This window comes from Montipora foliosa, chromosome 3 (assembly GCF_036669935.1).
Source record: "Montipora foliosa isolate CH-2021 chromosome 3, ASM3666993v2, whole genome shotgun sequence".
NCBI classification, from domain to species: Eukaryota; Metazoa; Cnidaria; class Anthozoa; order Scleractinia; family Acroporidae; genus Montipora; species Montipora foliosa.
Genome location: NC_090871.1, coordinates 45685888 through 45710887, shown reverse-complemented (window position 1 = coordinate 45710887; position 25000 = coordinate 45685888). Strand labels below are relative to the sequence as shown.

The following is a 25000-nucleotide window of genomic DNA, read 5'->3' as shown; positions in this document are numbered from 1 at the left end:
CTTGCCTCCGGTAAAGGTGCCATCTGTTGGATCATGGGTTTAGGGAGGACGTTCCTTGCATTTGACGCATCGGCTAAGGACTGAGCGAACCAGAACGCGGATTTGAGGAATCCAGAAGTCTTCCCGCAACTTGGCTATCACATGCTCACGCCCCAAATGACCAATGAAATGATGGACATGACGAGCAATCTTCTCAGGTACAGCACGATCCCTGGGCAGAATGATTTGCCGGCCCATGGTAGATTCGGATGCTCTTTTCTGGTCACGTCCATTGACTCATAGTACTCCCTGGTCATCCAATCCAGGATTTAATGCTGCAATCTTGCTCGATGCTCTGAAGGCACCATTCGACTTCAGATCCTTTATATCCTGTGCATATGCTGAGCCCTGAACAACCTTTGCGATAGCCACTGTAGCTGCATTCAAATCATCAACAGTGGACCTTCCCTTTATCTTTACTGAACTGTTTAAATCGTAAGAGCCATGCTACCTTGCGCCAAAGGCGGGTCCAATCTGAGCAGGTTATTATCAGGACTTGGAGAGGGTCTTCCATAGGATCTTAGATGGGATCAAATTTCGAGCTTCCTTTCTTCGCCGCAACTGAATCAGGAGTCAGTTCCAGGGAGTGAACGTGAGTTTCTTTCTTCAGTTCCAAATCTTCACGAGGCACAGTTCTACACTCTTGTTTCGTCCAGGAATTTTCTGGTCCCCATAGAGAGTCAGGTCCACGAAGCCAACTGTAGTCAGCGGTCAGCGGTCAGAGAAGATGGGGTCAATGCCCTTGAAATATAGTCTGCGGGATTCAAAGTCCCTGGCGCATGATTCCACATGATTCCAATAATGCACGGGTGAGAGTGCTCCTTTATTTCTTCGACTCTGTTGGCTACGAAGCTTTGAAGTCTTTGTTTCTCATTCTTTGGATAGTGCAGCACTATTTCACTATCAGTCCATAAGAATGTCCTGTCAATGTTCAGTTCTAATTCTTCTCGCAGCATTTTACACACGCGAGTTGCAAGTACTGCTGCCTGCAACTCTAGTCTGGGAATACTGACAAACTTCACTGGTGCGTTTCTAGCCTTCCCCATGACTAAGGTACAATAAATCCGACCATCCGGGTACTCAGCTCGCAGGTAGGATGATGCACCATACCCAACTTCTGATGTGTCCGAAAAGACATGGAGCTGCAACTTGCAGTCTCGCGGGTCAATATCTTGCAGAAAATAGGATCGAGGGATGCGCAACTGAGACAAGGAAGGTAGTTGAGTCTTCCATGACCTCCACTTTGACAGGAACTCTTCACCAAGAGCCTCGTCCCATCCAACGTGAGCCTTCCACAGGTCTTGCACCAAACGTCTTGCAGCCAGCGCTACAGGTGAAACGAACCCAAGCGGGTCGAACAAGGAACAGTAGACAAGATGCCACGTTCAGTCTCTGGGCGTTCAAGATGACTTATTTTGAAGCCGAGAGTATCCTCTCCAACAAACCAAAGTATCCCCAGTGCTCTTTCAACGAGCGGATCTTCCAATTCGAGGTTGAGCCTTTGGTTGAACAGCTCGTCACTTGGAACTGTCTTAAGCACTTCCTTTGAACTTTGAATTTGACGTAAACTTAGTCAGATTGAAACTACCTCGGGCAAGGATGTCGACCATATCTCGGGCCAGGTGAATGGCTGGCTGCTCATCATTCTCAGAAGGGAGAGCATCATCAACAGAGAAATTTCCCGTTATAACTGCTATGACACTGGGGCTGAAGTCATCAGCATTGTCATCGGCAACTCGCCGCAGAGTAGAGTTAGCAACACAAGGGGAAGATACTGCTCCAAATATATGTACTTGTATAACGTAAACATCAGGTGGATCTTCATAGGTATTTGTCCACCATAGAAACCTCAATGAATCCTGGTCTTCCTCACGTAAACGAATCTGGTGGAACATTCCTTCAATGTCTGCGGCAATACCAATCTTACCTTGGCAAAAACGCAGGAGGACACCGGGTAAACTGTTGGTCATTTCTGGCCCGCTCAGCAGATTCTTGTTAAGCGAGGTCCCTTCGTACTCGGCTGCCGCAGCAAAAACAATACGCACCTTTCCAGGCTTCGTAGGGGAAGTTATCGGGTAGTGTGGGAGGTACCAATGGGTACTGGATTCCTTAGCTAACTCCTTCTCAGACCACTTGCGAGAAAATCCACTACTGATGTAACTGTCCATTACCTCACGATCCTTGATGGCCATTTCTTCATTCCCGGACTTCATCAGGCGACGTCTCAGGGACTGTAAGCGCTGTCTGGCCATGACAAGATTATTCGGAAACCAGCGCTCGTCCTTCCTCCAAAGCATGCCCACTTCATAACGTCCATTCACAAGACGCGTGGTGTCTTCAATTATTTGCATCGCTCTTTTGTCTTCAATCGAGAGGGGCTTCTCTCCTGACTTAACTGCTCCACAATCTTCAGGTTTCCAGAATTTTTCAATGAGGTCGACAGGCTTGTGATCAACTGAAACAAAGTTCACTGAGACTCCCTGGGGATTCTTAACACCATAACAACCGCAAACACACTAACCAAGGGAGTAACGACAATTATAAAGTCCTTTCCTTGCATCTTCAGGGACTCGAACTTCTTTCTGTATGTGTGCATAGGGGATGTTGTTTCCCACAAGAATGAACTCTCTTAATGTCAACTTCTGGGAACTCAATTTTACACAAGAAAGAGTGATTGCGGACATCAATTCGCTCTCGAAAGGCTCGCTGTGACTGGTTGAGGTCAGGTAGAACATAGGCCTCAGAAACCTCAATACTTTCTCCAAAACTCTCCACGGAACTCAAGATGAAGGAAACTCGATTAGACTCTTCAACCTTGCCACTGTTCGTGATTGTATTAATTCCAATCAGCTCAGGTATTCCTTGTATACTAAACCACGGTCGATGAGGGTATCTGTACAGCCACTATCTAGAAAGGCGTAAGTTGATACAGTGTTACCATTCGCCGCGGTGATAATGACAGGTACAACGTTCAACAAAACTTGTGTTTCTGTGGTAGACAAACCGGCAGACGATATGGGTATTGGTTCGGGTTTGTTTGAATTAGCACTCGCAGTTTGACATGTATTCACTCCTTCGTGACTAGCGGAATGGGGGGTGGCTGGAGGCTTGTCACTTTTGTCGTTGGACTCCTTGTTGTCGGGTGGGTTAGGACGACGACCATCCTGAACTTTGTCACTATGTAGAACATGCGGGCGGTTCAGGGAACGATCCAGAACCATGCCCAGGCCTTTCAACACCGCAGTTAAAACAAAATACACAGGAGGCCGCATACTGCCATCAGACTGCCACATGCTTGCACTTCTTGATTATAGGACAATGTTGAAGTTTATGTCGCTTAGACTTGCACACTCCGCAGCTTCTCGAGCCACGGGCTGGAGGTTTACTTTCGAGATCCGTGGCACCAATTGTGGGATTCTTTATTGGAAGCTTGGGAGGCACCTTGGGCTCTTTATTCTCTCGCTTCAACATTTGACCTCCGAACACTGGGTTATTCCTAATGTATGCTTGTCTCAGGGCTCGAGACTAACTTTTTGGCTCACTAGCCTTGTGGCTAGTATCAGGTCTGATTTCACTGGCCAAATCTAAATTTGCACTAGCCAGTCTCGTCGTGCGCAGTTTCATTCATTTGTTAAAACTATCACGAAAAAAATTCCACATTTCCAAACACAACTCGCGCTTTTAGTAAATATTCTCATATTCTCATATCCATCCTCGCAACAGTGGCGCAAATATGCTGGAGTGTTCTGCTTCCCGTATTTTTCTCACGAAGGCAAAGTTTTTGTGGCCTTGAGGCCAATTCTTCCATTCTCACAGAACCGTTGCCAAACCTTTGCAACTCACAAATGCGCTTGAGCGTGGAAAACGCGGAATAAAATTAAGTAAGAAATCAACCGTACATGAAACTAAACTGCTCGTTTGGAAGTCTGTGGAAAGGCTGTTCTTTTGATTAGAGCTATATGCAATTGAATGAATGAATGAAGAATGAAGAATGAAGCTTTATTTAACCCCTCTCAGATTTTTGATGTTGTCTCTTAACCTAAATAGGTCTCTCGGATATTCAGGTGGATAATTGTTAATTGTCTTAAATACAATAATTAACAAGTTCTGGATAGTCGATCCACAAGGAAATTTTAACCTGAAAGCGCCATTCTACGCACGAATCACAAAAGCAGCAGAATGTGGGAAAATAATATTTGAAATTAGATATAAAGGAAATTCGAAAGGACAGACTTGCCCTCACATAAGATTTTCTTTTTAATAGCTTCAAACAGCAATCCGAGCGTTTGAATGGTTTTCGGAGTCAATTAATATTCGGTGGCCACAGTGCTCGCAAGCAAGTTTTCTCTCTTTTTATGCAAGATTCGCCATTCCTAGTAAACGAGATAAGTCGCTCCATATTATCTCTTAATTTTTATTTTGGATTTGAAATAAATTTGAATTATTTGGAGTCAATTTTCCAAACTAGTACGTGACCTCTTTCCATATACACGTAACAACGTCGCAAACAGTTGCAAACAGCTTGCGTTGGCTCGATCGCAAACACTGTCACTTTTTGCGTTTGTGTTTGCGATCCTGTTTTCCATATGCGTGACTGCTTTGCGTAACTTGATCTCGTGACATCGTAAGAAAAGTGCGCAAAAATAAAAGCAGAATTAGTTTTTGCGTCGTGATCAACTTCTTATGTTGGAATTGTTGCAAAGAAGAAGGGAGAGAGGAAGTGTCAAGAGACGTCACCGATTCTGGGTCCGATACATTTTCGAGGAGCAGCAACGGGCTGTAGCATAGCCAGTATCAAATTATACCGTAGGGATTGGCTCTTTGTGATCAAGAACTTTACTAAAGGTATATTTGGCGGTGTATTCCCTTAAGATATTCATTAAATTCACACTGTTTTGAGGAGTGTCCTCATTGCCACAATCGAACTCGGACACCATTTTCATTACTTATACTTGCCTCTAATTGGTCAAAACGTATCACGTGCACAAAAATTTCGTTGATTGATCACAAACAATCATAAACAGTCTACGATTGTGTTTCTATATCGTTGTTTCCTCGCTTTTGCACTGCTACTCGTCGCCAACAAGACGTAACGGTAGAAAAATTTCTATCTCTTCCGTCTTGTTTGCGATCATGGGCTTTCATCGGCGATTGGTCGGGTATGAACGTAAAAGGTGTTTCCATTTTCGCAAACTGTTTGTGATCAAGCTCTCGGAAGGTGCTTGCGATTGTTTGCGACGGAGTTACGCCCATAGGAAAACACGCATATGGAAACAGCAGCCGAGAAATTCCGCATGATTTCACACGTGATTAATCGTTCGAAATGTGGAGTGGGGAAAGTGATAGATGGATAGATAGATAGATAGATAGATAGATAGATAGATAGATAGATAGATACATACATACATACATACATAGCTTCATTAAATAAAACCATTGCAGCCAAGGGCTGAATTACGGCTATTTACAAGTGAAAAAGATTCTAAAATATATTTAAAAACTAAATCTAAAAATATATTAAAGACAAAGTTGCACACCGAGAACTAAAAGCTAAGAACGGCAAGAATTTTCCATTAAAAAGCTCCACTTAAAGCGATTTGTCTTACAAAGAGGGACATTCAAAGTCCTCTTTTTCCTGATAGTTAGTTGGCACTCATTCTTTGGCGGCAGTAAGTGATGGAGCCTGTGGTTGGGGTCTTGAAGGAACTTATCGAAGAGGCGCGTGGTGAGTTCCTTTCTTCGAACGCTTAATAGCGGCAGCCCAAGGGCGACGAGTGCTTCGGAATAGCTCAAGGTGGGATAGATGATACGAAAGGCGCGTTTTTGAAGATTTTCCAATTCATCTGATAGGTATATGGGAAGGCTATTATGAAAGGTCTCCCAGGCGTATTCGGTGACCGGCCGAATGCATGTGGTGTAGAAACATACAAGTTCGTGCGGGTAGAGGCCCGCTCGTTTTAACTGCCTCATCAAGTACAGTCTGGAAGCTACCTTCTTAACTATCTCAGCAACATGCGCGTTCCATTTCAAATCGTCAGAGATGAAGAGACCCAAAAGTTTGGCACTCTTAACAACTTCGATGTTCTTATTATTGATGACGACAGGTGGAAATGAACTTAGATCTAGCAAAACAAATCTGCAACTCTTTGCATTTTGCTTCGTTCAGCTGGAACAGATTTCCCTGAGCTGCCCGAACTAAATTATCTACAGCTGTTTGGATCTGACTTCAATCACTCTTGTGGGTTGTTTCACTTATGGTGGTGTCGTCGACATATTTGCATAGATCAACGCCTTCGACCTGGAGGTCGTTAATCATCACCACAAAGAGACAGGGACCAAGCTTAGTCCCTTGTGGTACGCCGGCAGAGACTCTACCCCCCTCTGAGAAGCAGTCTTGAGAGAGCTTGACTCTTTGGTGCCGATCAGTGAGGAAATCTTCAATCCACTCAGGCATGTCAAAGTTCTTAAGCTTCTCCAATAGAATGCGGTGATCAATCAGATCGAAAGCCTTCTTGAAGTCAAATAGAACTACACGGACCGTAGAGCCGTTGCCGTCGGTCTTCTGGTACCATGTGTGCATCATACGAATGAGAGCATGCGCAGTAGAGGAATTGGGAACCGTTCCAAATTGATTCCAATCAACTTTGACCAGGACGGCTGGCTTGATGTATTCCTCAACCACATAGTCTTCGGCCACTTTTGACAGTATTGGCGTTAATGATATAGGCCGCAGATGCTTGTTAACATCAAGCACTAGTGACTGCTTGGGGAGGGGTGTAATATCCGCTCGTTTCCATGACTTAGGTAGGCGACTCTCCTGGAAGCTAGAATTCAGGATGTCTGCTACAGGGGCAGCAAGTATATCCGCATTATCTTTGAGAAGCCAAAAGGGGATTTGATCAGGACCAGACGCTTTGTTGGGTTTGAGAGTGCGCAGCTTCTGTACAATAGAATATTCCGTGATGGGCCTCTGGCGCGGCTCAACAGGTGCTGCGTTATTGTGCTCGCTCGGTCGCTCGTCCACGTTGGTTTCCTCTACAGTTTTTTTTTTTTTTTTAATTATCATTTTTTAAGAAAGTAAACTCCATAGAATCCGCTCAAAGTTTCTGTTGTTAGTTTCTATTCTCTCCTTTTGCCTTATCCATAAGAAATAATTTTCACTTTTGTTTTCGTCCACAACTCCACTGCTTCACAATATTTACTAGCCCCAATGGCTCGTGGAAGCTCAAAATCTACCAGCCAAAACTGAAATTTCACTAAGCTGTGGCTACCGTTAGTCTCGAGCCCTCTTGTCTCTTCACAAACGCAGCAATGTCATTTAGCTGAGGAGACCTTCCACTCTTAACAATCTCATAGTTTTCATTTTGTCTTTTGATGATCAGATCATTAGGAAGACAGCTAACGATACGCTTAAGGTTTGTTGCGACGTTTGCTTCACGTTCAATGTCGCCTTGAAGGATTTTTGTAGCTGTGTTTAGCTTCTCAGAAAAGTTCATAAGTCCAATATTATCCCAATAGGTCAGCCTTGGACCGGCTACAAGATCTTCTATGCATGCTTTCGTTACCCTTATTGCCTGACCAAAGCGTTCCTCAAGGGTTTTCATGATTTTATTGAATGAGCAGCCTCTGTTTCGCTTTACCACTTCCAAAGCTTCTCCAGTGACAAACTTAGGGAGATATTCAACACGCTGGGAATCGGTAAGCAAATCACTTTCAAGATGAGTACGAATTTGGTCACGAAAGAAGGGGAAATTCACTTGATTCCCACTGAACTGTGTCGGCTGCATTCCACTCAGCATTTGAGCCTTCCACATTGCTGCAACAGGATCACGTGGGGAGTGGTCGCCACAAGTAGCCTTCTGTGATTGTTGGACACTAGGTACTCTAAGGGACTGGGGTGACTTCACGCCGTTGAGGGTCTTAGGAACCTTAGACCCTGTCGCTGAGAAGGATGACTTCGGTTGAGTTATCATGTTGTCCCGAGACTTCAAAATTCCCGACACAGGAGTGACTGACCCTTCTGTGCAAGGGTTAAATTGGGATACGGTCTGCTTACTGATAGTAGAAGTAGCACCTGGATTGGCATCAGAACCGCTGGCCTCAATTTTCTCTGAAGTAACCGGGGTAGAATGTGGTCTTCTATCAACTAGGAACGTGGTAGCATCCAAGGAGCTAGCATCGCTAGGTGTAAGACCTCCCTCATTGTTGTACTCCATTTCAATCTTCCATTCTAGTTCGGCTAGTGATGCTTCCTCTTCTAGGCGCCTAAGTTCCATTCTTTGTTTATGTTCGTATGCCATTCGAGCCGCTTCTGCTTCTTCCTTTGCCCTAGCCTTGCCAGGTCCAGTTTCATTTTCCAGACAAGCACCCTTTTCACAGATTTCTTACGTGATGATCCCGACGCACTAGAAGACTTAAAGCAGACCGACACATTGTCATTACGTTCCACGTCCTGGTCTGGTAGTCCAGGATTCATTCCTTACATTTCCAGGTGAAGAGCCCAATTTTTGCGAGAAACCTTCACACTTATTAATTTCGTCATGTGGATCACGTCTCAGGTTAGAATAACGATTATGTACCTGTTCCAAGCACTTTCTCTCATTTATCCCAGCAAGGTTTTTTGTATGTAGCTCTTCGAGTGTCTTCCACCTTTCCGAGAGAAGGTCAACAATTTTCTTAGTTTCCTCAGGGCTTTGGCTGGCATGAAGTTCGGACGGAATTACTTTCAGTAAATTTTCAATTTCCTTGCTAACATTTGTCCACGTAGCCGTGCTGCGTAGCTCCCGGGAGTCCCTAGCCGTTATCGACGCGGGTTCTTGGTGGAGGCCTGGGTCTGAAGGAGGAACCGCGGTAGCCAAGCGAAAACATCTGTTGTCGTACAAACAGAAGTAATGTTACTGTCTACCGTCGATGTATCACTTCTTCCAGGAAACTGGATAGGAAAATCAGGCAGTCCACGATCCATTCCATCTCCAGCGTAATCGAAACTATTGGCATTCATTCCACTGTCGAAGCCGAAATCCAACCGATTTGGTGCATCCATCACTCGACGGAATCCACTCGCAATCAAATATTTAGAGAGAATATTTCTTACTGATGTTGGGGTTAATTTGCAAGGAGATTTTTTTACGCGTAGTTTGTAGAACACAACGCTTTACTGATGCCAGTCATCTCATGATTGTTTACAACTTTTAAGTACAGACGATTCCACCATTTGTGACATTTGTGTTGTCTTGAATCGACTTACGTCATCTACGCCTACGGTAAAAACTGAACAACAAAAAAAGCCTAAATTAACAACTCACTGGGTAAAGGCAAATTGCAAACCTGATACTTCTGTGCGTTAAAACGGTAGGGAAAGTGCAGAACTTCAACAGACGAGCGTAACATTCGCGGTCTCCGACACGAAACTGCTTAGACCAAACCCATGTGCTACCGAAACACGTCACCTAATCAAAATCAATTCGCAATTCGTGTAGAGTTTGAGGGTCGAGGTCAGTGATTGTAAATATCCAGTTAAATCAACAATTTACGGAATTAAACTTTATTTTTTATGTCGTAGGACTCCTTTCAACTATCTTCTTTTGAACCTCGCCGTGGCGGACATCGTTTATCCTACCTTCCTCTTTACCCATTTCATCTACCGTCACTTTCTCAATAACCCTGATGCAATGCCTGGGAATGCAATTTGCCTGTCGTTGAGGAGGTTGGCGTGGATCGGAGCTGCTTGTTCTGTATTCACTCTGATTGCCATTGCAAGGGAACGCTACTGGGCTGTAGTTCATCCACTTTCAATTCAGCGAAAACTCACTTGGCGACAATTGAAGGTGCGTTGATTATCCTGCAGAGCGTATACGGTATATACATGCAAAAGATTAGCGGTCATTTACATAGGAAGATCCTTTTTCACCAATTTCATTACAGTTTTATTCCCACCCATACCAGTGTTTTAAGAATACTCCCAGAAATTCAATTCAATTCTAATGTGAACAATTTCTTCTGATTTTTGTTTAAAAAGATGAGAGGCTGGTCACGCAAATAAAAACACTCTATACTCAGTAACGAGCAACAAAAGGGACTGTTGCTGTTAAGTATTCAACAACTGACTTTCTTAACTGTTTTTCTAATCTTGCTTTCAAAAGGCCTTTGGGAGACTTGACATGGGAAGTATAATCAAACTTGAATCAAACAGTAGAAACTAAGGTTTTCGATAAGCAATTAAGAATAAAAAGCAGCGATATAAAAAAATGCCATTCTTTTATATCGCTGGTTTTTATTCTTACCAGTAGAAATACCTTAAAAACGTTGGCTTATTAAGGCAAATTAATCCGCTGGGTGCCTCAAATGAAATGAAATTTAAAGCTTCAAACTTCTATCTGCTCTCAGTATTTATCCCTTTCTCATTGCATATTTAAGGCCTGGAAAGCTGACTTTAATTAGTAAATACTAACCTGTCGTCAATCAAGTTTAGAAAATACTTTGGTTACCTTTCCAACCTTTCCCTTTAAAAGACTAATAATTAATTTCGTATTCCTATAACTCGTTCCATGCATCCCATCCTATAGGTAATTATTCCAGGTACTTGGATCCTTGCAGTTCTGTTAAATTCCCGGGGATTCGTCATACAGAGCTTTGGAAGGGAGATCGCTGTAAGGTCTTGTGATCACGTTTGGCAAAATAAAGAATTCCTAAAGGCGTATTGGCTCACTTCCTTTACCTTTGCTTGTATTTCATCCCTGTTGATGATCGGCTATTACTCCATCGTTGTGTACACTTTATGGTTCAAACGTGACGATCAAGAGGAGAGACCATATCAGCGGCAGGTAGGAATGCAATTATTACCAGTGCATGTGAGGCTGTTAAGACTTTCCAAGCGGACACTCTAAGGAAGAGGAAAAAGCCACGACACTTCTTGACATCTATGCATTAATGTCAAAGCCCACATTATTATGATGGGGAGCCAAGAGTCTATCATCCAAGAGTAAGATTTATCCAAATTGGCCAAGTCCCCATCAGCGTCAGAAGATTGTTTGTTTTTCAACCACGTTTTGTGGAAAAAAAAAAAACAAACCAAATCGGCTACCTCAATGTTTTACCCAATAAAACGTGGTAATAAAACGTTTTGCTCCAGGTATTTCAATATCATTTAACTTTGAACGCTACATTATAATGCAAATGCAAATACAACATCTAAAGAATCTTAACTCCCGCAAAATTAAATTGGTTTCAAAACTGACACTTTCCTGACGCTGATGGGGACAAACCTGATACCAGATTCTTACTCCTGGGTAATGGACTGTTGAGAGAGCTTAAGCATGAGACGAAAGTAAAATGTTTTCGGTTCCTGCCTGTCTTGGTCAACATTACCACATTTATATTGGTAAGTATCTTGCCGCTGTTAGAGATGGTCAGGGAGCTGAGACCACTTTCCTTTTCTACGAAATGTTCACCTTCGGTTTCCATCTTTGGCTCAAACACGTCCAGCGCTGCTCCCTATCATGACGTATACAATCAATTAATTTAACATTTAAGCGTCAAGCTTATAAAATGCCATGCGTATTCTGGACTTTCGAATAACATCTCAGGAGTAATGTTTGTTCCCCGAAACAAAGAAACAAGTTGTTGCTTCTTAGCATCCCACCTTGGACTCGTCCTTTCAATTACACCCTGTAACATCCGTCATCATCAACAATCACCAAAATTGTTGATTTAATACAGGAAGTTATCACAGCGCCTACAAGCGAACGTTCGATCGGTGCTTCGACGTAAACACTACCAAATGCTGCGATTGTGTCGTGTCCAAGAGGTGCCCGCAAGATCTTTCATGTGAATTAAGATCTATTCTCAAGCAAACGTTTTCTTTGGTTTTGTATTGATCACGCTGACCACGCTACAGAAAGCCAGCAAAACAAAATTTATGTTATCATTAAACGTTCTGCAATGAAACGTCATTCCAGATAAAAAGAAACAGTTGAGTCATATTTTCGTTACCCGTGGAAATGAGTTCATCTCCGTCTGGAAGGTGACCCGGTGTCCCTACGGTTAAAGTATTTTCTTTATAATCTCTTGACACTAATTTCAAATGAGGCTCAAATGATCGTATCATCCTTTTTCTTACACAGGGTGTGTTGAAAGTACGGAAACGAGTGACCTTAATGGTTTTGTCTGTTACTACACTCTTTGAAATTACCTGGACTTCAGCCAACGTAATTCACGTTTTGAAAGATTTTGGCCTCTGCACAGTCAGCGATGTTGCAGTTCCCATAGCTCACTCCTTGCTTGCTTTCAATTCAGCTGTCAACCCGTTTGCCTATGCTCTGATAAACCAAAGATTCAGGGAGAGGATGAAAGGAATGCTATGCAATAGTTCACGTGCAACTGAAAGAAATATCAAAGCTGAACATCCACAAATCATCAGACTCCAGCATTACTAGTCACTCGTTCCAGACGAGAGCTTTGTTTTCTTTCAAATGCCACCGACCACAAAAGTTTAACAAAAAATGAGCTATAGAACGTGATTACTACTTTTGCCTCTCAAGTTATATTTGTGACATTTTTTCCTCTTTCCTACAAGAAATGTCAGTGATCGATGATTCATATCAGGGTTTACGTAAGCGGCATCACTGCCCCTCTTTCATAACGTGTCTGAGAAGAGCCCTGTGATTGAAAAAAACACGTGACAAGAACATATGCATTGGCTTTGGAGTGCTACAAAATCTTATTATTTGTCTGAAAAATTTAAAGTGCAAACATCGCAGCTGAAGTTTTTTCTACATTAGCTATTACAATGCCTATGTCAATTGGAGCGTGTTTTGACTGGAGCATATTAGCGGTTGTCTCTCATATTTCACAAACATCTTGTGAACAAATCGAGTTCAAGTACTCATATTTGTTAGAGTCCAGTCGAAGTTAATACAAAGAGCGATGGTTGTAAGTTTAAAGTCCTTTCCACATAGCATGTACATAATTGCCAATCCCTTCTGTCGACAATCATTGTTGTCTTTGTTGTATCTGATATGTTCACTGACATTACATAACCAGAATATACCACTGTGCATATTACACTTGTTATGGAGTTTCAATCTTTGATAGTGATCCTGGTACTATTTTTTCCTCTCCCCAAACTTTTCGTGCGCTTTCCAATGCTAATTGATTTCCACAAGAGTGAATTAGATAAGAGTGTTGTTAGGCATGGGTGCGTGGGCTTCCCAGCACGGTCACAAATGAGTCTATTTTTAGAATATCAATTCACGCAAAAATCAGTTGTCATGTCCCTGAAAACAACATGGCAGTAGCAGTCACGCGTGACATGCCTTCTTCTGATTGATTAAAATTGGAGACCCTTTGTTTGTTTCGCGTGCAAAGTGTATCTGTGACTGTGCTGGGGCAAAGCCTCAAAGTGATAGATCAATCACTAGAAATTAAATGAGTTGAATTTTGGGCGCCATCAGATCAACACTGACTTAACGAGACGTTTTTGCGGGATATGAAAATGCAAAAATATCTGCGGTACGCAGTTTAGCAGATATTTCTTTCTGCGCGATCTTATACGGTTAATTAGGTGCATTATGGTGTCTGTTTGTGTCCTGGTATTTAAGCGGTGTTAAGTATTTTGCATATGGTTATATAAGTGTCTTGTTCATTCGTATTCATCCTTCGGGTCTGTGTACGCCTACTACCCACAGTTTCGTTTTTGCTTCCGCTATGCCCAAGGAGCAGCAGCAAAGGTCTTCGGTTTCGACCATTACTGTTAACGACGATTCAGGCGCTGCTATCAGCCCCTCTATTAACGAGTTAATCCAGTCTTTCGTTGCCGAGTCTATCGGTGCTTTAGCTGATAACCTTTCGCAGATTATCGACGATCGTCTGTTCGGTTTCGCCAGGCGGTTTTTGGAGGAAAATGGTTCCACTGTCGAGCAAGCCGTTAAAAGGGCGCGTCGAGAAAGTTACACCTGTAAGAGAAAGAGGAACCAACGGTAGCTGGACCATGCCGTTCAAGTGCTGGACTGGTTTGACGAAGCATCCGTCGCTTTGAAAGGAAAATCCTAAGACAAAGGTCAAGGACGCTTTGGACGCAGGATCCTTGTTTTTTCAGCAAGCGGTCAGTCTAATCGAAGGGCTTTTAGCTCTTCGAAGCGCTTGGGGCCTTGTTTTAAGATAAGTAGTTTTCTTTACTTTTCACGTTAGACTTGCTTTGTTTTTACCTTCGGATTTATGGCGTTACTCACAGGCCATATCCAATATTCTCCAGGATTTGTTGTCTTTTTCGTTTCTTGCTTTTCTATTAACTTCTGGTAAGTGCAGAATGCAAAAATATCTGCGGTACGCAGTTTAGCAGATATTTGTTTTCTGCACGATCTTATACGGTTAATTAGGTGCATTATGGTGTCTGTTTGTGTCCTGGTATTTAAGCGGTTTTAAGTATTTTGCATATGGGTATATAAGTGTCCTGTTCATTCGTATTCATCCTTCGGGTCTGTGTACGCCTACTACCCACAGTTTCGTTTTTGCTTAATTTATTGTTTGGCCCTTGCCAGCTCTCAGTTTGATTATAATATTTTTTGTTTTGATTTCCTATAGTGCGGGGAGTTCGGCCCCTTTAGTGTTTTTTGTTTCAAGTCGTCCGCTCTCGCAGATTCCTCAGGAAGGGTATTGGTTCTTTACCTGGGACCTCAAATCTGGATACCACCATGTTGATATTTTTCCGGAACACCAGAAGTATCTAGGTTTTGCTTGGCCCTTAAGCAGCGGACTTAAATATTCCACTTTCACGGTTTTACCCTTCGGTCTCGGCAGTGCGTGTTTTTGTTTCGGTATTGTTGCGTCCATTAGTTAATCGCTGACGATCTATGGGGCATTTTTCTTTTATTTATCTCGACGACGGCAGTCAGCCCAATAGGACATCAGACGTCGCAGCAGCTTTTGCTCACCGAAAGGATCTTGACTCTTCCGGTCTCCTTGTCGATGAGGGGAAGTCGTGCTGGGTCCCGATGCAAGTGGGCGAGTGGCTAGGTTTTGTGATCGACGCCTTTTCTATGACGTTTCGGATTCCTAAGAAGAAAGTTTGCAAGCTTTGGCTTTCGCCATTCAAATCAATTCATCGTCCTACCCTGAATTAGCCAGGATCGCCAGTTCCATTATTTCGGTTTCCTTGGCGGTTGGGCCTGTTTCCCGTCTTCTGACTAGGCTATAGCTATAGAGTCTAGGTCGGCTTGGGCTCACACTTTTCGCTTCCCTCCCGCTCTGCTAGAGGAATTGAAGTTTTGGTTTAATTACATTGAATCGTTTAGTGTTTACTCCATTCGGCCTCCCCGTGATTCGTCCACTGTTGTTTTTTCCGACGCGAGCGACGTAGCCTTCGGAGGGTTATCCACCTTCCTCGACAGCTCTGTGGCCAGCGGTCGACGATCGACGATTTGGGTCAAAGTTCTACTTTTCGCGAAGTGAAGCCATTTATTATGTTTTGCTTTGTTTTGTTGAGCACCTATAGCCCAAGAAGGTAAAAATTTTTAATCACAATCTTAGTGCCGCCAGGACAGTTTCTGTTGGTAGCTCTAAGGTCCATCTTCTCTGGCTCTGAGCATCTTTTGTTTTGTTTTTCTCATGGTATTGCCTTGGTAGAGCAGTGAATTCCCAGGTCGCTGAACGGGAGGGCCGATCATTTAAGCCAGTTCGTTGACAAGGATGATCGACGGGTTAATCAACCGTGTTTCGACTGGTTGATGCCAAATGGGGTCCCCAAGCGATCGACCGTTTTGCCTCCTATTATAACTCTCTGCTTCCGCGTTTCAACTCCAAGTTTGCTTCTCCCGGTTGCACCGGTGTTGATGCTTTGGTCCAGGACTGGAGTGGAGAGAATAACAGGGTTTGCCCTCCGGTGGGTCTCGTTTTGAACGCCGTTCGAGTTCTCACGGCTTGTTCCGTTCGTGGGACTTTGATTATTCCAGAATGGCCGTCGGCCTCCTTTTGGCCTCTTTTATTGTGATGGACCTTCACGGTTTCAGTCATTCCCCAGGGAGGTTTTTGTGCTTCCCGCCAAACACGATTTCATTTTGGAAGGCCGAGGTCCGATGCAGATCTATGAGTCTCACCCTTCCGTTTTTCGCAGTTGCCCAAAATTCAGAATGTTATCTTTGCGTATGGATTTTGGGTGAGTTTTTGGTGGTGTTACGGATAGTGTTTCGAGCCTGATTTGGCGTATTTTGGGCCTGAATTGGCATACTTTGAGCCTGAATTGGCATATTTTGAGCCTGATTTGGCACATTTTGATCCTGTTTTGTCGTGCTTCGAGTTTATTTGGTCTCGTCGTGGTTTGTGCCTGTATCGGTATTTTTGGTCATTGGCGCAGTAGTTGTTTGATTTTCGTAATAGTTTTTCTTTTCTTTCAGATGTCCTGAGTTCCGGGATTTGGCTTGAAGCGGCCTCATTGACCACTTCTTCGTTGAGTGAGATGATTCCAGGCCTCATTGATCTGCAATTGGGTGCTAAGGCTCCGTCCACGGTGCTGAAGTACAAATCTGTCTGGCTGCGGTAGCGCAAGTGGGCTTTGTCGAAGATTGGTGTCTTCGTTAATCCAGGAAAACCTTTGTATATTGCATTATTTATTTGTGAATTAGCTGAACGTTCCGTCTGAGAATAACACTGGTGTATCTTCTATAAAATCTGCCGTTTATGCTATTAGGTGGGGCCACGCAATGGCTAGTATCGAGGCTTGTCCTGTTAGCCATCCCTCTGAGTAAGGTTTACTTTAGAAGGTGCCAAAAGAATGCTTGCGTGCCCACTTCAGCCTAAGGAGCAGCTGTCGGTAACACCTTACAGGCGATTACTGCGCATTTTGCCGCTAGCTCTTCGCTTTCCGATCTTCGTTTTTGTTTACCCTTTTTAGTTGGTTTTGCTGGCTTTTGTCGCGTTGACGAGATTAAGAATATAGCACTTTCGTGATGTCTCTATATTTTGTGTTCGTAAGTCAGTTTACGTGCCTCAGCGCGAAAACGACCGGCATAGATCCGGCTTGTAGGAAACTATCTGGTGTTTTGTTAGATGTCCATGCTGTTTGGAGGTGCAAATCCGCTGATTTGGCGTATTTTGGGCTTGAATTGGCATGTTTTGAGCCTGACTTGGCATATTTTGAGCCTGATTTGGCACATTTTGAGCCTGATTTGGCATATTTTGGGCCTGAATTGGCATATTTTGAGCCTGAGTTAGCATAGTTAGAGCCTTATTTGGCGTGCTTCGAGTTTATTTTGTCTTTGGTTTATTTGGTCTTTGGCGCAGTAGCTGTTTGATTTTCACGATACTTTTTCTTTTCTTTCAGATATCCTAAGTTCCCGGATTTGGCTTGAAGCGGCCTTATTGACCGATTGTTTGTTGAGTGTCATGAAAAACGAGCAGCACAATGAAGGCCACACTGCTGTTCTCGCTAGATCTGGCAAGGTTACTTGTCCTGTGGCTGTGACCGAGCGGTTGGTTAAGCTTTTGCCGCAGTCTTCCTCTGCGCTCCATCAGTTCGTAAAATTATGAAAGCCAAGTCTAAGGAGCATTTTCATTCTAGTTTGAGCGTTTCTATGACCACTATAAGGGTGATATTTAAGTAGCATATTAAGCCACTTGTTAGGGAAGTTTCTAAGTACGGTACGCACATTATGAAGTCTAGTGCGGCGTCCAATCCGGCTTGTAGGAAAATAGCTGATGTTTTGTTAGATATCCATGCTGGTTGGAGGTGCGAATCCGCTAATCAATTTAGCTGTTTCTGTTGTTCGTTTTTCATTGTCTTATTTTATATTTTCTAGTATTCACTGGCGATTGTTTATTCAGAATTAGATTTTCGCTTTTGCTGGCTTTGTAATTTTTGAGTAATTTATTTACAGTCCTGGCGGGGGACGTGAGTTGTGCCTGGCCCGTCCCAGATTTCCTGTACCCTTTTTTCCTACAGGGTTTTTTGGCGCAGGTTTTTTCTGGCCACCCTGGTACGCTTACACGTAGCTTTAGTTTACTTAACCTTGCTGTAGCTATGCTCCTTTTTAATTGGTCCCTCATTAACGTGGGTTATGGCGTTACTCACAGGCCATATCCAATATTCTCCAGGATTTGTTGTCTTTTTCGTTTCTTGTTTTTCTATTAACTTCTGGTAAGTGCAGAACTAATGAAACGGTTACAAAATAAATAAACGCCTTCATTGCTTGCTGGCGAGTGACTAATAATGTCCTTAGCGTATACGTAGAGATGGTCGTCACAGAAGCTTCGCTTCTCGGCCAAATATTCATTTTTCGGACAATCTTGCAGCCGCTTGAAGAGGCTTATTTACTAAATATACCGTATGGCCTTATGTGGAAACTGAATACTCCGGTCGTTTTTAAAATTTGAACAACATTCGGTTAAAAAAAGTGTAAGTAAATGCGTTGTTTATAGTGCAAGTGCACTTCGCTATCAAGCTAGTTCACAGGCATCCCACTTTTAATAACCTGAAAAAACATGATTGAGAACCCCAAATGACAGGAGGCAACCAGTTGGCTATTCACAAAACGTGACAGAGTTGAATCCGGGACAACCGGAAACAAAACCAAACCAGAAATTAAACGGGGTTTGAACCTTAAGCAACCGCATGCAAACCCAACACCCTAACCACTGGACCACGCCACCTCCCTTTGGTGAGTTTGCAAGATTTTAAGGACGGTGCGTACTAATTCAAAGGTATTCTTGCGCGGTTTTATGAATATGCGGGAAAAGCAGATCTCAACAAGTGTTATTAAAATCCAAAAAGAAAATTGGGGGTAACCACGCATTTTTCAACGATAATTAATCAACAATATTAGCGAAAACCTTTAAACTACAAAGCAACGTATGGCGGTCCTTTCCAAATTAAAGCTTAATTATCTCTGAAAAATGCATGGTTACCCTAGTCCGGCCTGTTAGGTCGAAAATCGTGACAACTCGCGTAAAAGCACCAAATTAGGTACAGATGTTCCTTTTGACGTAAGAAACGAATTTAGAAGGGGTGCCACGTGATTTGGCTTTCCGGGGGGGCATGAAGCTCATAGAAATTACGCAATACTCAAATGCTGGCATGAAGCGAGGCTGTGGCATTTAATGTGTTTATTACGTACCAGGTTTGACGAATGCCGTTGTAAAATGACTAAACTACATTACTCACACTCAGTTTTGTGTTTGTGTCCATAAAAGGTCATTTGCCTTGATCACGTGACATTCCCATAATGCTTTGAGCGCACTTATATCAAGGAGTGTTTTTGTTGCGTTTTACACATTTAGTTTTTAACATCTTCGGCTAGATATCGTAAATGGTTGTTATTTGTTGCTCTGTTTCTAAGGATTTGTGTTCTGGCAGCCTCCAAAGCAACTACAGAGCTCAGTACATGGTAGATTGGCTTTGAAACATTTACAACGACCACTCTTGCAACTTTTCTTGCATCCACACTTCAGCAAGTCACTGCGCGCCTTAGAGGCTTCTGTAAGTACGGTTCAGCGGGGCCTCCATCTACCGGGCCGTTCTTCATTTTCCATCCAAAATCAGACGGGGATGGGTAAAATTGTTGCTCATCAAGGGACGTCCAGATGCTTGCTTGGTAAAGAGTTTTGTTAGAATGATTCAACAAGGCATCCTAATAAACAATAGAAATTATATATAAATTTTTTACACAAGTATAATTTTAAACAAACGCGCACCGCTTATTTCCATGTACTTCACAAATTAGGCTCTCTAATAGCCCAAGTGGAATAACTCTAGGTTCAAGTCCAGCATAGCCTTATGATAGGCTTTGGATAGTTAAGATAAAATTGATAAGTGGATTCAATACAAGAAAAGGTGGGGTTAGTTGAAATGTTTCTCGTCTTTTCGCTAAACTGTCTTTTTTTTTTTTCGCGTTGTCCTCACAGGTGTTTACCTATCACAAATTTAGCCTATCAAACACAAAAACAACTAAAAATTTGTGGCCTATCAAACACAAAAACAACTAAAAATTTGTGTATGATAGGTTCTTACCTCTGTTGGGGGAATGTTTTCTAGCGCCCGATTCTTTTTTGTGAACAGTTCTCGTCGAGCAGTGTTAACATCGGTAGCAAGGCTGGTCCTGTCATAAAGTATCACCACAAAGCGCTGAAGGACATCAAACACAGTAGTGTTGATCTCAACTGGAAGGAAGGGGCTATCGTTCACAAAACGGAAAGCCTCTGTGACTTCAGTGTACGCTTTCCAGGCCTCCCACTCAAACTTCTTTCCTTTCCCCAGGAATGCTGACGTAGTGTCGCAACGGTAAACGCGTGAAAAAATGGAAGAGCACGGCATTTCTGCTTGCCCAAATACTCACAAATGGTGTTAACAGAAAGCAGCTGAAAATTCTTTCCCATCTCAAAGGCGACCCAAAAGCTCAATCCAGACCAAATCGAAGACAACATGTGTCAACAGTGCGAACAAAGACACTTCTTCCCCCCTTATCCAAAGCATCTCTAACGTTTACAAGAATCCTCGTGTCTGCTTCTTCATGGTTGCAGCTTTCTTCGAGAAATACCTGCCAGTTCTGAGGTAACTTGACATGCCCAGCTACCTTTCGTCTCACACCTTTTCCTCTCTTCTCAAGGGCAGATTCTTTCAGACTTGCTACTCGTTATTCATCCCACACAACGTCAATTCGTTTGGTACTCTTCAAGTGGTTTTCCAGGAAAGGTAAGAACTTGGAATCTGCATATTCAGAAAACGTAGCGACAGATGAAACTGGAAGCGCATGCACAATAGCTGCTCCATCAAAAACTTTGACATCGTAAGATGCTGGTGGTGGAGGTGGGGGTGTTTCTTTGTTGACGCATGAAATCAAATCAGACTTTTACCCGAATCGGAGATTGCCAAACTCTGACAAATAAGGTGGATACGGCTGATTTTCATGCTTGAAGAACTCTTCAAGATCTCCTTCGCGCTGTTGGCTGGCAATATACAAACAACTGAGGAGGTAACGGTCACTTGTTACCGCTGTCAACTTTAAGGACGCTTTGCAGATTTGCTTCGGCTGCTGGCGCTTGAACAGTGGCAAGGTATTCTTTGAAATCGTATCGTGAATCGATACAGTCCTTTCATCAATGACGTCTTTTACAAATTTCTTGTACTGGTGTAATCCAAGTTCCTGGACTCTATGCGCAGTTTCCACGACTGAGGAATCTGCGCAATTGCGTGAGTCAAGGGCAAGTAATTCAGGGCAGTCATCCTTAAAAGGGTTTCCCATTTCCGAAATTGTACTTACAAGTTGCTTGACATGACTTTGAAAGGTTTTCTGTGTTATTTTCATCAACATTTGTTTCACTTTCAACTGACTTTCGAACTCTTGCAACACACGAGCAGTTTCTGGTCCGGCCACCATCCATCTTCTTAATGCGACAGGACTTTCCATTAGTCCTACAGCTCCACCTGATCCCTTCACCCTTGCATTATTTTGCTCGTGTGCCTGGTCGATTGGGATGCTTGAAAAAGTGCTTGATGACTTCGAAATGACCCAGCATTCTCTGAGGCTTTGTTGAACGCCTGGTAAGCACTTCATATCTCTTACGTGAATAGGTAGCCACCTCGCATAATTAGTGTGATCAAGAGCAAAGGACCAAGGAGCAAGAGATTCCAAGGCTTCTACGTACAGAGAAGTTGTTTTCACGATGTGCTTTCACGAATGACAGTACTTTGAGTGCCATTTGCATGATCAAGTCCCAAAACTTGTACGTTGGGCTGGTCTTAATCATTCCATCGTGCCACTTCTGAAACTCCTCTTCGTCCTGTTGACCGTTTAGTTCCCGAAAGGCAACATGCTGCAATTTATACAAAGCTGCTGTGGTTACCTGGTGGGCGCGTCTGGTTTTCGTCAAATGCGCTACCTTAAGGAAGGAATCTGATGTCCCACTGGATGCTATCCCTGCCTCAGTTAGTGCTGTAGTCCAGCCAGATAAAGCTACAAGGTCACCACACATGGTCGATAGCACCATCTCAATGTGTAGGCCCTCCAGCATGACAACGTGAACATTTTCTCCGTGTTTAGCAGGCCAGTTCCACTGAACAACTTTTGCGATAGCAAAAAGAGGCTGGTCACGGACAGTGACAGGAATTTGGCCGGGGTTAAGAAATTCTATTGCCTTCTTAATCACAAACATTCCATGTTTCATCATGGCTACTGTGGCAGCCTTCTCTTAAAACAATGGCAACAAGCTACCCAAGCATGGCAAAGGGTTAGACAGTTCAGTTACAGATGCGTGATAAGCAGCCCATGAAAGATGAATACCTTTGGTAAGCTCCTCATAAAAATGTTGTTCACAGTACTTCAACCAGTGAACTTGTTTTTCAATGGCAATAGACAACTGATCCGTGCTTACGGTCTCCACAGCTGCTTGACTTGTGGCAGGGACGTTTACTTCTGATGTTTTTATAGAAACAAGAGGAACTAAGGAATACGTGTCAGGCAGTGTGATATCTCTTGAAGCGGACCTGGCTGAACAGAGATTAATCCTTTGCACTCACTAGTTGGCTAACGTCTGAAAAAAGAAATATCATTTAAAATATTCTTAATCTAAGAATGGTTTTGTTTTTAGAGCGTTGTTAACTCAGGAAATTTCAGTCTGAACTAAAATAAATTGAATGGCATTTTTGTTTTATCCGTCATCGTATCTTTGAGTCCGACAACCATTGAATAGTTTAACACGCTCCGCTTGCCAGATTTGTGTCACTCCATAATTTTTCGTTTAAATCAAATAATAAACCTATTTAAACATTTCCTTCTTGAACCATTTTTTTTATAACATCTGGTGATTTCTCACAGTTTTTCATTCATCTCAAGTTATAACGCTTATTCAGAGTAACTTTTATTGAACACCGGCTCACATACACGGATAAAAATAAAAATCACTGACCTCTTCGTTTTAAAAAATACAACTGACTTTGTTTCACATCATAACGAAATGAATTTTACCTCATAGAAGGATGGAATATAAAACATGAGTTGATAATTACAGTTCAGATGGTGAAATTCCGCGTCTCAACAACTCCACTGTCACGCGGGTCACCGGGAGGTAAAGCGCATGTTGTATGGAAACACCTCTGGCTTTTTATTACCATTTATTGTTTAAAGATTTTCATTAAGTTACAACAAATTTAAATAAACGGAACTTAGTAAACATCTTCCCGCTAAAACATTAATATCATAAAGGAAGTGAAATTCATGTGGAATTGAGCTTTATAATGACTACGTATATTTGTCGTCTTTTTTCGCCTTTTTTCCTACAAAAAGACATTATATTTTTACATTTCAGCACAGCTTATTAAATTTTCATACTTGGTCTTTATTTTACCTATGCCAACACTTATTTCACTCTGTAATCAAGAAATTAAATTATTTCATAGCTCATAATGGCACGCTGCTTTTGACACACCACAACTGAGACTTACTTACAAAAAAATCCCCCCTCCCCCCCCCCCTGGGGTAATTTTTTGTGGCACCCCTTCTGAAATGATTAGTTATACTCTAAACTACATTTGTGCCAAGTTTGGTGTTTTTACGCGTCTTGCCACGATTTTCGTAATTTGCCGACCTAAAAGACCGTACTACCCCCAGTTTTCTTTTTGGATACTAAGAGCACTTGCTAAGTTCTGCTTTCTCCGCATAAATTTAAACCGCGCAAAAATATCCCTGCATTTGTAAGCACTACCGATAGGAAATCTGAGTATCTGGAGATGCGCAGAAGGTATGCGCAATAACAATAGTAGGCACCGTCCTTAAGACATCATTTAGGTTGACAATCAGAAAACGTTTGCTGCTACCATGACTCCCATGACTGGGAGCGAAAAACAGCCCTATAGATATATTACTGTGACGGCGATTCTACAAACCGATTTTTAACTCATTCTTGACCGCAAGCGCAATGAATAAGTTATTGTGGAGTCGTCATTTTGTGTGGACCGTGGAACCGTGGACTTTACGAATCTTCGCCCTAATGCCCTCGAAGCCCAAGCCGAGCGCGGACATTTTTCTTCAACTTAGACGGGACTCGAACACTGGAATGGCACCAAAGCCGATGTAAGGCAAATGGTGTTTTATTGGATTTTCAAACAAAATATATCCTTGTGGAGCTCAAGAATGGAACGTCAGTTCATAAACAACACAAGCGGTGAAAAATGAATATATGGAATCTTAAAACGGACGAGTAATTAACTTCGACAAAAATTGCATCTTTCGCCGTCGGCTAAGTGAGCTGTATTTCTAATATGTTATTTCTATTATATTATGTACAACACTGAAACCAAGTGGCAAATTCTCTGGTAACTTTTTCTGGTTGGATACTCAGAAAAGGAATCGAACACCTTGAGTGGAAGTCGGACCGTATTTTTGTTGTCTGTCTGTTTATAATTTTATTTATTTGTACTCAACTCTGCACAGTCTTCACGTAAAAAAGCAATTAGAAATTTGACGAAAACTAAGACCTAAGACCGCTTGTAAACAGTGGAAATTACGGGAAAGAAAGTCGAGAAAACCGTACCAATAGTCAGATTTTTTGGCCTCTACACAGACACAACGCCATGACACGCTTTGAGTGTTGTGTGACAGAAAAAAAACAATGACATTTGTCGATGCTTACTTATCGGCACGGAAACTAAAAATAGGGTCTTTCGAATAACAAGAAACTCAGTCTGTTAACCCTTTGGCTGTAACCACTAAGAATGTGATGCACGAATTATTTTGTAAGCAGACACTTGCTATTCTACGTCCAGTATCAAAACAAGTCCACAGTTTAACCGTACGTCACGCAAACAATAAACGGATGCCGTAGATGGCCAATCTTAAAATTATGTCTGATAGGGGACTGAAATAGTTTTGCAGGTTGGACATAAGTGATGTTCTGCAAGTTTCTCCACATTTGCGTCACTCAGCTTCAACTGCAACATTGATAATTAACGGGATTCATCAAGTTGGTTGCTCATATTGCA

General features: G+C 42.6%; 2 protein-coding genes and 1 pseudogene across 2 annotated transcripts in view; 2 read left to right on the top strand and 1 right to left on the bottom strand.

Moving 5' to 3' along the window:
* Nucleotides 1-13221, top strand: part of LOC137997501 (neuropeptide FF receptor 1-like) — a 37741-nt gene extending 24520 nt beyond the window's left edge. For both annotated transcript variants that reach the window (XM_068843545.1, XM_068843544.1), the window contains exons 3-5: nucleotides 9602-9866; nucleotides 10605-10862; nucleotides 12162-13221. In XM_068843545.1, coding sequence (XP_068699646.1) covers nucleotides 9602-9866; nucleotides 10605-10862; nucleotides 12162-12473 — 835 coding nt within the window. In that variant the 3' untranslated portion in view covers nucleotides 12474-13221. The remainder of the gene's footprint in view (nucleotides 1-9601; nucleotides 9867-10604; nucleotides 10863-12161) is intronic.
* Nucleotides 1-25000, top strand: part of LOC137997499 (neuropeptide FF receptor 1-like) — a 259845-nt gene that overhangs the window by 186950 nt on the left and 47895 nt on the right.
* Nucleotides 1-25000, bottom strand: part of LOC137997504 (dynein light chain Tctex-type 5-B-like) — a 192007-nt pseudogene that overhangs the window by 151471 nt on the left and 15536 nt on the right.